This window comes from Zalophus californianus, chromosome 17 (assembly GCF_009762305.2).
Source record: "Zalophus californianus isolate mZalCal1 chromosome 17, mZalCal1.pri.v2, whole genome shotgun sequence".
NCBI lineage: Eukaryota > Metazoa > Chordata > Mammalia > Carnivora > Otariidae > Zalophus > Zalophus californianus.
This window is the reverse complement of record NC_045611.1, coordinates 54,148,032-54,163,375: the sequence shown is the minus strand read 5'-3', so window position 1 is coordinate 54,163,375 and position 15,344 is coordinate 54,148,032. Positions and strand designations below refer to the sequence as shown.

The 15,344-nt window shown below is 49.7% G+C and overlaps 2 protein-coding genes across 2 annotated transcripts; both read left to right on the top strand.

The window, feature by feature from the left end:
- Positions 1-240: 240 nt before the first annotated feature.
- On the top strand, positions 241-6,123 carry KLK9 (kallikrein related peptidase 9). Its single transcript, XM_027617357.2, has 5 exons — positions 241-317; positions 488-644; positions 3,695-3,960; positions 5,082-5,218; positions 5,666-6,123. Exons 1-5 carry the CDS (start codon positions 275-277, stop codon positions 5,816-5,818), a joined length of 756 nt encoding a protein of 251 aa, XP_027473158.2. The 5' UTR covers positions 241-274; the 3' UTR covers positions 5,819-6,123.
- Positions 6,124-7,344: 1,221 nt separating this feature from the next.
- Positions 7,345-13,219, top strand: KLK8 (kallikrein related peptidase 8). Its single transcript, XM_027619376.1, has 6 exons — positions 7,345-7,440; positions 7,869-7,946; positions 8,441-8,600; positions 8,756-9,015; positions 11,540-11,673; positions 13,064-13,219. Exons 2-6 carry the CDS (start codon positions 7,877-7,879, stop codon positions 13,217-13,219), a joined length of 780 nt encoding a protein of 259 aa, XP_027475177.1. The 5' UTR covers positions 7,345-7,440; positions 7,869-7,876.
- The last annotated feature ends 2,125 nt before the right edge of the window (positions 13,220-15,344 follow it).

Here is a 15,344-nt window from a genome sequence, read left to right as displayed (position 1 = left end):
GGACTCCATACCCCAGAGGTCCTCCCCCATTCAGCCCAGCCCTGGCTCAGCAGGCCACCAGCTCATCCAGCTCAGGAGGGGGGGGTCCCCCTGCATTGCCTCCATTTCCAAGGCCCCCAGTCAAGGCCCAAGGGCTTCCCCCTCCCCCTGGGACATTTCCCAACCCAGATTAATCACAGGGGCGGCCCCAGAGAGGAGGAAGGAGATGGCATGGCTTACCTTCAAGAAGCACGGCAGCCTGAATGCATGCTCAAGACCCAGGCACCCCAAGGTCATGAGGCTGGGATTCGTCTGTGCTCTGCTTTCTCTCCTGGCAGGTGAGGCTCCACCTGTCCATCTGCTGCCCCTCCACGGTCCTGGGAGCCCCACCAGCCAGCTTGCCCTTGACCTCCCTGGCTTCCGCTCCTTCATGCTAGGCATCTAGCATGTCTCCCTCAGCCCTCCCACGGTGCTTGTCATTGACCCCTCTGCCTCCACCCCACCCCAGGGCATGGCTGGGCAGACACCAGAGCCATCGGGGCCGAGGAATGCCGCCCCAACTCGCAGCCCTGGCAGGCTGGGCTCTTCTACCTCACCCACCTCTTCTGCGGGGCTTCCCTCATCAGTGACCGCTGGCTGCTCACAGCTGCCCACTGCCAGAAGCCGTGAGTGACCTGGGCGCCACTGGGGTGGGGGGAGGGCTGGAGGTAAGTGAGGGAGTCAAGAGGACTTCAGTAGAGGAGGGAGGGAGCTGTGGTTGGAAGGATTTAGCTTTCATTTCTGTTCCCCAAAGCTCAACTCTTAGAATTAGAGTTGACCCTCCAAATTCTAGAGTCCCAAATAATCTAATTATTAGGGTCTAAAATTCAAAACTGTTAGAAACCTGGACTCTGACCCAGAAAAATCCAGTCATGGACTCCTAAAATCTCAGATCCATGAGATTCTACATTAGTTTCTGTGAATTCTAGGATTGAGACTCAGATTGGTAGAATCTTAGGAGCCTAGAGCAGCCCTGCCCTGTGTATATAACTCCAGCCACATAGTTAAGTTTAAATTTTCTTTTTTTTTAAAGAATTTTATTTATTTAATTGGGAGAGAGAGAGTGTGTATGAGTGGGGGGAGGGGCAGAGGGAGAAGCAGACTCCCCGCTGAGCAAGGAGCCTGTTGTGGGGCTCGATCCCAGGACACTGGGATCATGACCTGAGCTGAAGGCAGACACTTAACCAAGTGAGCCACCCAGGCACCCCAAGTTTAAATTTTCTAGTAGACATATTACAATAGTAAAAAAGAAAGGATTAACATTGGTTTTAATAATAGATTTAATTTGACACACTCAAACCATTATTTTATTTTATTTTTATTATTATTTTTAAAATTTAAATTCAATTAGCCAACATACAGTACATTAGTTTTTTTTTATGTAGTGTTCAATGATTCATTAGTTGCGTATATCACCCAGTGCTTATGAGATCACGTGCCCTCCTTAATGCCCATCACCTAGTTACCCCATCCCCCCACCCCCTCCTTTCCGCAACTCTGTTTGTTTCCCCGGAGTCAAGAGTCTCTCATGGTCAAACCATTATTTTAATGTGCAATCCATTTTTAAATAGTTATGAATGATATAGTTTAGGTTTTTTTTAATACTACACTTTTGAAATCAGATGCGCATTTTACACATATGACATGTCTCAATTTGGATAGTCACATTTCAAGTGCTCAATAGTTGTATGGGATAGCACAACCCTAAAATCTTAGGTACAGTATTCTAGCTAGGTTCGTTGAAAATAGAAGCTCATGGTCCTAGAATCTTTGATTCACAGTATTCTAGAATACTGTGACTTGCAGATTCTAGAATCTTGAATCAGTAGAATTCTAGATGTCTAGAATCTGGTGAGTTAAACATTTTAGAAGGCTATCATTCCAGATTCTTAAAATCCCCAAAGTTTTAATTGAGAGAATTCTAGAGTCTTAAACTATTTGAACCCTAGATTCTTAAATTTCTAAAATCATAGAATTACAGAATTCTAGGAATGTCTGTGTGGCTCAGTTGGTTGAGTGTCTGCCTTTGGCTCAGCTCATGATCCCTGGGTCCTGGGATTGAGTCTCGTGTCAGTCTCCTTGCTCGGCAGGGAGCCTGCTTCTCCCTCTGCCTGCCGCTCCCCCCTGCTTGTGCTCTCCCTCCCTCTCTCTAACTCTCTGACAAATAAATAAATGAATAAAATCTTTTAAAAATATATAAAGGGTGCCTGGGTGGCTCAGTTGGTTAAGCGACTGCCTTCGGCTCAGGTCATGATCCTGGAGTTCCGGGATCGAGTCCTGCATCGGGCTCCCTGCTCAGCGGGGAGTCTGCTTCTCCCTCTGACCCTCCCACCTCTCATGTGCTCTCTCTCTCTCTCATTCTCTCTCTTAAATAAATAAATCAATAAAATCTTTAAACAATATATATATATATAAAAGAATTATAGAATTTTAGATTGATGAAATCCATTTTATAGTCCCAGTATACTAGAATTCTAGGGTCTTTAAATCCTTGATTTCATCCAGATAATTTAAAACCCCAGACTTTTGACCTAGAGAAATCTAGAATGTTAGAATATTGGATTCATAACAATCTAGAACATAGAATTCTAGAATCGTGGATTCCTAGGGTGTGAGAAGATTCTGGAATTCTAATGGAATCTTAGAATCTACCTGATGCAGAAATCCAGAATTTCTATATTACCTCTGGAAAGGGGTGGCCCATCTTCTTCTGATATTCTTCCCTCCAGGAATGAAGCACGGGTGCTGAATGAAGTACAGAATGCTGTCTGGGAATTTCCCATCATGCATTGCTCCATGATAGGGCCTCTTTCAGCTCAGGTCTGTACTTAAGGCTAGGAGAAGAATGTTCAGATTTCAGCTCCAAAGACTAAGGAGAGAGGCAGAGATATGGAGGTAGAAAAGATTCAGGCTTGAGGACTAGTTGGGGGAGATTGGTTTCCCAGACACGGAGCCCAGGCAATGAGGTGGCAGAGATAGAGATAATGTCTCATACTCATTAAACCCTGAATTCTCAGTCATAAGCCTGGTTCCTAAGGTCAGAGGTCAGAGGCCGAGGAATGGACATGTACATCCCCAGAGAGTCCCCAGCTGTCCAGGGCAGGGGACCCAGAGCAGAACAAGTGGACTGAGGGTTTGAGGTCAGGCCTCAGGAAGACATGCATTGAAGGTGAGGGTATATGGCTGACAGGAAAAGCCTAAGGCCATGGCTGACCCCCAACTTGGGGATTTTCCATTTCCCATCCCCCTCCATGCACACACACACACACACACACAACACACAACACACACATACAGAGCCACTCCCCACAGAAGCCACCAGACCTGTGGGGGCAGGAGGTGGGGATGTTGTTCTGTGATAGGTGGAGCCCCCATGTGCCTACACAGTTCCAGGGGACCCAGGTCACCATGAAGGCTCCAGGTGGGGCAGGAAGGTGACTTACTTGGTATGGGACTAGGAAGGGGTGTGAGCTTTTAGGGGAGAGCTACAAAGGTAGAGGCAGACAAAGAGATGGAGTGAGAAGCTGGGGCCCAGAGAGGGTGTGGGCCTTGCTTAAAATCCCACAGCACTCTGGGTCATACAGAAATGATGGGGGCCCAGAGAGAGTGTGTGGCTTGTGGAGCACATATCACCCTGGTGGACACCCAGCTTGACCTCTGAGGCCTGTCCCAACAGGTATCTGTGGGTCCGCCTTGGGGAGCACCACCTCTGGCAATGGGAGGGCCCAGAGCAACTGTTCCGGGCCACAGACTTCTTCCCCCACCCTGGGTTCAACAAGGACCTCAAGGCTCATGACCACAGTGATGACATCATGCTGATCCGTCTGCCCAGGAAGGCATACCTGGGACCTGCTGTGCAGCCCCTCAACCTCAGCCAGACCTGTGTCTCCCCAGGCACCCAGTGCCTCATCTCAGGCTGGGGGGCCGTGTCCAGTCCTAAGGGTATATAGCCTTGCCCGCAACTCAATTCCTTGTGTCTCATGCTGAGGGTCTGAATTCCCCCTATTTCTCTGTCTCTGCCTTTTCATCTCTTGATAGATAGACAGATAAGGAAAAAATCTAAGATGCTGTCAATTACAAGATGTATCACTATTTACAACCACTAAGAACAGGGGGAACAAAGTTCCCGTGAATGCTTGCATGACATCATTTGCTGGAAAACACGCCCTGATTTCAGAGATGTTTAAATATGAAAATATATACTTCATGGGATTGAAATGAGGCCTAGGTCTCTCAGAGTCACAGATCAGCCACCCATTAGCCACATTTAGCCTCCCACATCAGTCTTGGTTTTCAAAATGCCTTGAAAAAATAGTCTGAGCTTGAGAGATTTTTACATAAAAGCCAAATTTCTACGTTTGCTGGGAAAATCCAAAAAGCTGGCCACGCGGGACCCACATTCCCCAAATAGTGACCGTTGGGCAGAATCTGCCTTCAGATCAGATGCGGGTTTTCTGGGCCTCTACAGTGCCTCCTACTGGTTGTTGTTTCTGCATAGTCCGCTCCTCCCACTTCTGTTTGCCTGTCAAGCCCATCTGAATCTGCGCCCCTGGATTATATACGTGGACATATGCATATCTACATCCATATCTATATTCTACACGCTGTGTCTCCCTGTCTGGGTCTAGTATCTCTTATGTCTTTGTCTCTGTCAATGACCGTAAATGTTTCCTCCCTTTCTCACTGCCTTCTCCCTTGGCATCTCTGGGCCTGTTTTTTTCTTTTTCTTCATTGCTTCCTCTGAGAATCTCTTTCCCCTTAAGAGGTCTATCTCCTGCCATGGTCTCTATTTTTCTCTGTGTGTCATGTATGTATCTCTTCTTGGCTCTTGGCTCCCTGCATCTTTCTGTTTCTCTGTCTCTCCCTCTTTGGCCCTCTCCCTCTCCTCAAACATCTGTTTCTCTTTCACATTATGATTCTGTCACTGTCTCTTGTTTCTATCTTTGAGAGTCTTCTGCTGTGGTTCTGTGGGTCCTCCTTAGGGAAGGGTCTGGGTGGAGGGGCTGCTGAATGTGATAGGCACAGCTGCTGATCCTCTATGGGTGGATCTCTTTTGCCAACAGTGCAGTACCCACTCACGCTACAGTGCGCCAACATCAGCATCCTGGATCACAAACTGTGCCATCGGGCATATCCAGGCCACATCTCAGACAGTATGCTCTGTGCCGGCCTCTGGGAGGGGGGCCGGGGCTCCTGCCAGGTGAGACCTACTCTGGGGAGGAGGGGAACGGATATCCTGCGGGATTCCTGGGTCCTAGGGAATTAGGGAGCTGGGGGCCCCAGAATTCCTGGATGAAAGCAAGGAGGGATCCCGGACACTTGGGTCCTGGGAGAGGATGGGACCAAGGCCAGGATTCCTGGATGTAAAGGGGACTGGAGGTCCCGACTCCAGAACCTAAAGGGGGAGAGGACTGGGAGTACAGACTTTAAGTCCTGGGGGAAGAGGGAACTAGAATCCCAGGGTGCTAAGTGCAGGGATGAGGTGAGGGCTATGAGCGCTTATTCCTGGGTTTGAGGGAGGAGGGACTGGCTGCCTGGACGCCAGGGTGTCGTGAGAAGAGGAAACTGGGGGCTTCCTGAGAGGAAGTGGCCAGTGTAATATGAATACACCTGCTTAACAGTTTCTTTGCTCTTCTGCCGCGCACAGGGTGACTCTGGGGGCCCCCTGGTTTGCGAAGGGACCCTGGCGGGTGTGGTGTCTGGGGGTGCCGAGCCCTGCTCCAGACCCCGGCGCCCTGCCGTGTACACCAGCGTGTGCCACTACGTGGACTGGATCCGAAAGACCATGGAGGACAACTGAGCCCTCATGCCTTGGGCGACCAAGAGAGGAGGGTGGGCGGAGGGTAGAGGGGAACTGCAGGGCTCCGGCCTCAGAGATCTCGGCGCGTGGCCTCAGCGGCCCCGAGACACCTTCTGGATCTTCAGGCTCCGCGCCCTCAGGGCCCGCCCCATCGGAAAGCAGCGGGGAGACACCTCCGCCCCCGTAGCCCCGTCTCCGTGATGTCACCAGAACGGGCATCACCCCCGTGGAACAGCTTCATCTGTGGCTCGGCTCCAGAAGCACCTCCAGCCGACAGCTCCTGCCCTCGGAACTCTGCCCAATGAGAATTCCCCTCCGGGCCCCACCCCTTGTAACCCCGCCTCCTCCGTGGGAGAGCCCGCCCCCGTGACGTCAGGGGCGCTGTAGCTTCCCCTACCAGCCACCCGTGCAGGGTCGGGCTCCGCCCCTCGTGCCCGAGCCCCTGGGCGTTTGAATCCTGGCGGACACCCGACTGAGAGAAGTTGGGGGAGGGTCTCAATTCATTCAGATTCAATGGATGGTTTTACAATAAACGCGCGGAGCCGCGCCGTCCGTCTGCCTGCGTTGTGGGATGAAGGAAGGGCCAAGTGTGGGCGGCGGTGGGCAGACAGAGAACCGCCACCGTACAGCAATTCCCCCTTAATCCCTTAGTAGGACCTACCTAAAGTCTGTCTCCATCAGCCCTATTGCAGCAAGGCCGCTGGGCTCTGCTTGGGCTGGTCCCGTCGCCGCCAGGGGAAGGGGAAACCAGGTCACGGTGCCTCCCAAACCTGCCTTCCCAGATCCCGGGCCTCTCCGGGGCAGCGGGCGGGGCCCGATCCGCCCTCAGAAGACTCATCTTTCTTCCATTTCCAGTTAGTGGCAGCAGCCCCCTTCTCCCACAAGAACCCAGGCTCCAAGTCGCTCCTAAAAAGACTTAAGAATTCAGCCCTTAACCCCCTTCTCCCTCAAACTAAAACCTCAGGCCAGTCCCCCCGCCCCCGACCCAAAAGTTCGGGTCCCCGTCCCCCTCCACCGTCAGACTCAGGAGTCCAGAACCCCATTCCTTCCCCTCCCAGGTCCAGGAGTCCAGACACAACCTCCCTTCCCTCAATTCAGGGGTCTGGGCCCCCAGTTCCTATTCCCTCAGACCTACAGTCTGGAATCCCAGCCCCCTGCTCCAGACCCAGAGTTCAGGCCCCCAGCCCCCTCCTCTCTCAGACCCAGGATTCCGGGCTCCAGCTCCCTCCTCCCTCAGACTCGGGAGTTCAGACCCCCAATCCCTATCTTCCCTGGACCCTGAGTCCAGGTCCCCAGCCCCCTCCCTCGGAGCCAGTTGTCCAGGTGTCTGACCCCAGAAGTCACAGCACTGACGTCCTTCTCTTCCAAGCCTGAGGAGTTCCAGATCCTAGCCCCCCCCGCGCCCCGTTTCCCTTTCAGCCCCTCAGCCCCTCCTCACTCATACACAGTGTTCCAGTTCCCTGATGCTCCGTGGGCTCCAGAACGGGAGGAGGCGGAGCGGAAGGCGGGGATTCCCAGTTAAAAGCCTCCAGAACCTAGTACCAGGCAGACAGAGCTGAAATACTGGGGCCTCTTCCTCTGGGTCTGAATCAGTCGGTGACCCCGCCCCTGGATTCTGCAAGGTGAGATGCCAAAGTTCTCAGACACAGGCATCAGGCCCCGGGGCCCCTGCTCTCCCAGGGCCCAGGACCCCAATCTCAGACCCCTTCCTCCTTCAAGACTTAGGAATCTGGACCCTGGTCCCCTCCTCCCCAAGACTTAGGAATCTTAACTCCAAGTTCCCTCTTCCTTCAGATCCAGGAGTCCGGGACTCTAACTCTCCCATTCCTGGGAATGTAGGAATCCAGCCTCTACCTCCTTTCCTCAGATTCAGAAATCTGTGGTCTGCCCCCTTCTTCCTCAGACCTAAGAAGATGGGTCCCCAGGGGGCCCCCCTCCAGCAAGACCCAGAAGAATGGCTCCAGATGCTCTGCCCCCTTATTTCAAGTTTCTCCTAGGAGTCAGGGCTCCTCCCTCTTCATTTCTCAGCCCTGCCTTCTCCATCTCCCAGACCCCACCATGGGATATCCCTCACCTGCTGCAGTCTGGACCTGGATGTTCCTGTTCTTGCTGTTGGAAGCCTGGGCAGGTGAGGGGTGCCTGGGTGGGAGCCCGTGGGAATGCCTTGGTAGGCGCTTGTGATAGCATGCGGGGGGGATGTGAAACATGTGATCACATGTGGGAACTTCTTTGAGCTTTCCTGAGGGTGGATGGAGGCATACACACATAGCAGTGGGTAGGAGTGTGTCAGATTATGCTGCATGTTGCATGAGTACACCAAGCTGGTAGGGCTCCTTGCTGAGTGGTGCAGATATACACAGTATACGGGGCATGTGGAAGCATGTGGGAACATGTGGAAGCATGCTCGGGTGTGTGACTCAGTGTGACTCATGGGTTTCAATGAGTGGACGTGTGCATTTGTGTGGCAGCCTGCGCAAGCTGGGGGCCTCACATTCCCAGTGTGGACATGTGAGGAGGCAGGCAGAGAATGTGCCGTATGTCATTTTGAACCCACAGTGGGTTTTCCTGGCCTTTGCACTGCCCCAGGGGGTGACGATCCAAACTCTCTCCCTCCTGCTGCAGGACACGTGAGGGCACAGGGGTCCAAGGTGCTGGGCGGCCAGGAATGTGAGGCCCATTCGCAACCTTGGCAGACAGCCTTGTACCAAGGCATCCGGCTGCTATGCGGGGGTGTCCTCATCGATGACAACTGGGTCCTTACAGCAGCCCACTGTAAAAAACAGTGAGTGGATGCCTGGGGCAGAGGTGGGCTGGGGCCTGGGGAAAGGGGAAAGAAGAGAGCTGGGGACTGAGCCTCTGAAAGAGGAGGGCTGAGGGAGGAGGGGGCTGGGTTCCCAGACTCCTGCCTGGGTCCCAAATTACTTTCCACCATTACAGGAAGTACACAGTACGCCTGGGGGATCACAGCCTGAAGAATAAGGACAGTTCAGAGCAAGAAATGGCTGTGGCTCAGTCCATCCCACACCCCTGCTACAACCGCAGCAGTGAGGACCACAGCCATGATCTCATGCTCATCCGACTGCGTGGTCGGGCATCCCTGGGGCCCAAAGTGAAGCCCATCAACCTGGCGGATCACTGCCCTGAAGCTGGCCAGAAGTGCACCATCTCGGGCTGGGGCACCGTCACCAGCCCCCGAGGTAGTAGGAGGGAGAGGAGGAGCTGGCTGGCCCAGTGGACCTCAAGCCATTGGCAAAGCTTTGCCTCTAGAAGGAGATAGAGAAGGGACAGTGATTGTGAGGTTGAGATTCACAGGTGGCCCATGTTGGAAACCTGGAAGGCCATAATATTAACAGGACTGGTGGGAGAAAGAAAGCAAAATAGCAGATTGTTAAACCTGGTTTCCAAAAAATGGATGGGTGAATGAGTGGATAAAGGATGCATGCCTCCTTGGGGTGCCTGGGTGGCTCCATCGGTTGAGTTCAGGTCTCGATCTTGGTTCAGGTCTTGATCTCAAGGTCCTGAGTTCAGGTCCCGACTTGGGCTCCACACCCAGCTTAAAAAAAAAAAAAAAAGAATGCATGCCTCCTTCACGGTGGAGAGTACCATGTTTTGTTTTGTTTTGTTTTGTTTTTTTAAGATTTTATTTATTTGAGAGAGAATGAGAGAGAGAGCATGGGGGGAGAAACAGAGGGAGAGAGGGAAGGAGACTCCTCGCTGAGCAAGGATCCCAACTCGGGACTCAATCTCAGGACCCTGGGATCATGACCTGAGCTGAACGCAGACCCTTAACTGACTGAGCCACCCAGGTGTCCCATGGAGAGCACCACGTTATGAAATCTTTCATTGCACAGGATTTTCTATAATCTTCTTAACAGACTTGGGATATTTGGGCTCCTCAGTGGCCCAAGAGAACAAGCTCCTAAGCATCTTCTCCCTTTTGAGCCCATGATTCCTGGCGCCAGAGACTCTCTTCCTTCACACCCAGGAATCCAGTCCCTTCCTCTCCCAAGACCCACTGTCTAGGTCTCCAGCTCCCTCCTCACTCTGGACCCAAAGTCTGGACCTCCATTGAAGTCCTCCTTTTGGGACTTCAGGGTCCAGGCAACCCTTACCCTACTTCACAGTGAGAGAATTGAGACTCAGCTCAGAGAGGCATGTGATTCACCAGGAAATCCAGGATTTTCCAAGCAAAGACAGGATTCAGATCCCTGCCTGTCTGACTCCTCCTTCTAAGGGGACAATGGGATGCTGTGGAAACCCACCTGTTCATGAATCAGTCAGGTCATTTCAAACCATGGCTCTGCTCTTTCCTCTGGGCAAGCCCCTTCCCATCTCTTGCCTCATTTTCCTCATCTGCAAAATGATGGATTTTTAAGATTAGATAATAGATTTTAGGTAATAGATAATAGATTTTTAAGCTCCATAGGGCTCAGGTTAAATCTTTTTTCTTCATTGTGTGTTCCCAGTGTTCAGGATGGTACCTGGTACACAGTAGGTACTTGATAAATATTTGTTGAATGAATGCATGGATAAATGAATGATGGAACAAATGAACATATCCCTTTCTTTTTTTTTTTTTAAAGATTTATCTATTTATTTGAGAGAGCAGGGGGAGAGGCAGAGGGAGAGGGAGAGAGAGAATCTCAAGCAGGCTCCACACTCAGCTCAGAGCCCAATGTGGGGCTCTATCCCATGCCCTGTGACCATGACCTGAGCCAAAACCAACAGTCAGATGCTTAACTGACTGAGCCACCCAGGTGTCCCCGTATACCTCTTTCAAAAAGCTATTGTGAGTTCAGACTTCTCACAATCAATGAGATTGTGAAGTATACAGCTTCTGGAACATAGAGGTCCCAGATAGAAGTTTTCCCCCCTCAAGTCAATTGCTTAAAGTTTAATAAGAAATATTAATTCCATTTTCTTTCCTTTTTTATTGAAGTATCATTGGCCACAACATTCTGTTAGTTTTGTGTGTAAATACAATGACTGGACATTTGTATACACTGCAAACTGATCACCACAATAAGTCTAATTACCATCTGTCACCATACAAAGTTGTAACAATATTATTGACTATATTCCCTGTGGTGTACATTACATGATTAATTCCACTTTTAGTCATTAATTCACCATTTATTTGTAAGCATCTGGTATACCCCAACTGCTTTACTGTGTGAAGTTTCTATCCTATGGAGTTGCATGCTAGGTGGGGAAAATCGATGATTAAAAAATACATATAAAATGAATTATTAGGCAGGGTTAAGTGCTAGAATGAAATATCATGGAGAGTAAGAGAATAGGGAGTGATGGAGGGGTGACGTCTTTAGGTCATGGAAGGCTTCTAAGATGAGGTGACTTTTGGAAAAAGTAGCTTTTAGCTGAAATTGGGGACCTGATGGTCTGGGGTTGGGAAAATTGGAGAGACAAGGTCAGAGGTGTCATAAGGGGGCACCTCCATGTCTTCCAGTCACCTGATCCTTATTTTGAAAATTAGTGGAAAGAAACAGAAGGTAGGGTCCAACATCCCTTCTCTAGATGTTGGAAAGGAAACAGCAGGGGCCATGGCTCTGTTTAATGTGGTGAGAAGTGATGTACCCTGTGAAATGTGTCAGAAAACTCTCCTGTGTAGCCGTGGATGTACAGAAGGGAGATTAGATCCAGACAGGATTGAGGATGAAAATGGTTGCTCTCTCTGGGAACTTACAACCTCTGCCCCCTCAGAGAATTTTCCTGACACCCTCAACTGTGCAGAAGTAGAAATCTTTCCCCAGAAGAAATGTAAGGATGTCTACGCCAGGCAAGTCACAGATGCTATGATTTGTGCAGGCGACAGCAATGGGGCTGATTCATGCCAGGTGAGTGACTTTTGAAACTCCCTTCTTCCCTTGTCCCTCACCCCCCACAGAGGCTCGAGGCTTGGCAGTAGGGTGACCTCAAAGAGTTAGTATCCAGAGAGGTTACCCCTATCTCTAGAGTGGGAAACAGGTTCAGAGAAGGCCACACTCTCTTTGCAGATCACACTGCACAGGGTTCAGGAATGTTGAATTGTTGCTATCATTTTCCTGGGAACCCTTGTCTTCAGGATGGGGTGCAGAGAGGGGAGCGGATAAGAGTGTAAGAGATGTCCACGAGGGAAAGACTCTGAGGCTAGAGGGTTTGCAAGCTCCCTGCTCCCTTCCTCACCAATAGTTTTGGGATTTTGTGCTGACTCTACCACTGACTAGGTAGAGTCTTTTTTTTGTCTTCCCCACTTTTCTTTGGGACCTGACTGGGTTCCTTAGCATGGCTGCCTTCTATGATTGGTCCCTCGGGGAGCAATGCTCTCTTGCCAACTGGGTAGGGAATGGTGCCATTGACTTTAATGGTCCCTCGACAAATTCCCCATACCCAAGATAACAAATCTTGGGATTTGCCACAGATATAACACTCTCATTCTTATTGGCTGCATTTGGATCCTCAGGACTCCCCCAGGTTTGCCCCCTTCATGGAAGCTTCACCCCCTTTGCTAATGATTGGTCCTTGAAGACAATGCTTCACGCTTTCTTCCCCATTGGCCAGGAATGAAGTCATTTCCATCAGCGTCGTCCCATGAAATCTAATTTCTCGGAATGGTTTTGGTTCCATAGAGACATGATTCCCAAAAGACTTTGTCCCTTGCATGTGTGTGTGTGTGTGTGTCCATAAGAACTCTGCTCCTTTCTCCTATGTTTGGTAACTGGAATCAAAGATCTTTTTTTTTTAAAGATTTTATTTATTTATTTGAGAGAGAGAGAATGAGAGACAGAGAGCATGAGAGGGAAGAGGGTCAGAGGGAGAAGCAGACTCCCCGCCGAGCAGGGAGCCCGATACGGGACTCGATCCAGGGACTCCAGGATCATGACCTGAGCCGAAGGCAGTCACTTAACCAACTGAGCCACCCAGGCACCCTCAAAGATCTTTTCACCATTGACCGGAATGGAGACATCAGCTCAGTTCCCTCCACGGAATCCTCACTGTCTTCTTCCTGGTTTAGACCTTTGAGACACCATTCTCTTCCCTCCTATTCCAGGATTTCCCCCATTGCCCTAGGACATCCGGTCTGTGTCCCTATACGTGTAGCCCCACCCTTCTTTCTCACCACTGGCCCCAGGGTACAATGCTCTTATCCCTTTTGGCTAGAGGGAACCAATCGTGCTACAGAACTAGTACTAACTTCTGGGTACCGCAGGGCATCTTAGGTGAAAGTATTCTACTCTCCCCATCCAGGGAGATTCCGGGGGTCCGCTGGTGTGTGGTGGTGTTCTCCAGGGCATCACATCCTGGGGATCGGACCCCTGTGGGCGGCCCGAGAGACCTGGTGTCTACACCAACATTTGCCGCTACTTGGACTGGATCAAGAAGACCATAGGCAGCAGGGTTTGATGCTAGGACAAGCTTTGGACGCTCTTCAATAAAACTCACAACTCATCCTGGCTCCTTGCCTGTCTATGCTTTGGCCCTGTGGGGAGGGATGGAAGGATGGGGGTCTGCGCCTTGCTGAGAGGCTTGATGGGAGGTCTATAGAGACCAGGATCCCCATGGCCACTCTTGGCTATCACCACTGCCTGGAGTGATCCCCTTTTTCTAGAAAGGCTTGGAGGAACGGGAGGTTAATTTCAGGGGGGAAGACACACAAGGATCTCCAAATATCCAATGGGCTGGCCTGCAAAAGACAGATTTGAAAGAACTTCTGTTTCGTTTTTCTGAGCAGCTAAAGTGTTTCTAAGCTTTGAGACGAGAGTTCCCCTCCTCCATTATAAAATATGTAGAGCAGGGTACAGGAAATACATGAGCAGCTTAAATATGCACCCATGGAACCACCACCCAGATGAAGAAATAGAACATTGACAGCCTGCAAAACTCTTAGCGACAGATTCTTTTTCCTTAGGAGAAACAGAAATCTTTCTCACAGCTTAGAGCTTTTCTGCTGTGGTAGAAGGGAATGAGTCACTTCATTGCATGTGTCCAAATTGAAGTGTGGAGAAAAAGAGATTTGGGGGAGTTTTCATTAGAACAGAGGCTTAATGTAAGTTGTCTTGGGAAAGATGTGTGTGGAGGGGGTAGTTATTGTAAGGATATAAATACATTGCAACAGGATGGGCACTGGCTCCCCTCTATCTCATCTCTCTTCACCTGTTTCAATCCTTTCTTGCTACCAACCTTCTAACTCATTGACTCTCTGACGCCTTTCTCTCCTTCATGCCTCTGCATTTTCATAATGTTGGCTCGCTCATGCGCTATTCCAGTCTCTCTCCTTACTTCACAACCTCTGAACTTCACTTTCACCTACCACCAACAGCTTCACTGTCCCAGGATTTCTCAGATTATATTCTCATGCAAGAGAATCCAATTGGTCCAGGTGAACTTTCCTCCTTCAGCCGGCCACATGATAGGTTACTGAATGGCCAATGGTTTGACTGCATTCTGTTCAGGTGGCCAGTCCCAGCCAATCAGTGGATATTTAGAGTCAGGTGACAGGAGATGTCTCTCTCCGTCCTGGGCTGTGGGTGGGACTCTTCTCCACAAGTGGTGTGGGTGTGCAAGAGGCCTCTCGTGCATCAACTTCTGTCCTCCGTGAAAGTTCCCAGAATACCAGACATCTTTTTTTTTTAAGATTTTATTTATTTATTCATCAGAGACAGAGAGAGAGAGAGAGAGAGAGAGAGAGAAAGAGGCAGAGGGAGAAGCAGGCTCCCCGCTGAGCAGGGAGCCCGATGCGGGACTCGATCCCAGGACCCTGGGATCATGACCTGAGCTGAAGGCAGACACTTAACCATCTGAGCCACCCAGGTGCCCCAGAATACCAGACATCTTGATGAAAACTTTCTGGCTTGGTAGTAAACTCCTGCAACTGGGGATGCATTTTTGGAGGTGATACTCAAGGGTCATCTTGGTCTAAAGAATTGTTTTAGAATTTTTATTATGAACAATTTCAAACATACATAAAATACTATGGGAACCCTTGTATACCACCATCCAACTCAATCAAAACCAATCCTTTCACCTATACTACACACTTCCCTAATGCCGGAATATTTTGAAACTAATGGTGACCAACCTATTGTTCTTAAATATTTTGTCATATGTTTCTAAAAAAGGGTATGGCAAACTAAAGCCAATGGGCCAAATCCCAAGAGCTAAAAATAGCTTTTACCACTCGATTTGATGACAGGGAGCATTAATTTTGAACTCTAATTAAGCAAGATGTTATCCCCCAAAAATAGTTCCATTCTGCTCATTAATAGACCTGTATGACAAAAATTGGTAACAAATGATTATTACTGTATTTTGGATTTCATCAATAAAATTGGAAATTTATTTTCCAGTTTTCTCTCTTGTTGTAAGTAGTTATATAATATCCTCAACTTTATCTCATGGTCTGCAAAGCCTAAAATATACACTCTTTGGCTCTTTTTTGAGAAAAGTTTGCCAACTCCAGCTCTAAAATCTAGATTATTTTAAAACATAAACACCTTACATTATCAAGGCTTTACAGAGTTAGTAATAA

Bases quoted from the DNA above. Each gene is read 5' to 3' on its own strand.
- KLK9 (XM_027617357.2), top strand. From the start codon at position 275: ATGAGGCTGGGATTCGTCTGTGCTCTGCTTTCTCTCCTGGCAG. The intron at 318-487 runs GTGAGGCTCCAC...ACCCCACCCCAG, and splicing joins TCTGCTTTCTCTCCTGGCAG to GGCATGGCTGGGCAGACACC. The intron at 645-3,694 runs GTGAGTGACCTG...CTGTCCCAACAG, and splicing joins GCTGCCCACTGCCAGAAGCC to GTATCTGTGGGTCCGCCTTG.
- KLK8 (XM_027619376.1), top strand. From the start codon at position 7,877: ATGGGATATCCCTCACCTGCTGCAGTCTGGACCTGGATGTTCCTGTTC. The intron at 8,601-8,755 runs GTGAGTGGATGC...CCACCATTACAG, and splicing joins GCAGCCCACTGTAAAAAACA to GAAGTACACAGTACGCCTGG. The intron at 11,674-13,063 runs GTGAGTGACTTT...CTCCCCATCCAG, and splicing joins ATGGGGCTGATTCATGCCAG to GGAGATTCCGGGGGTCCGCT.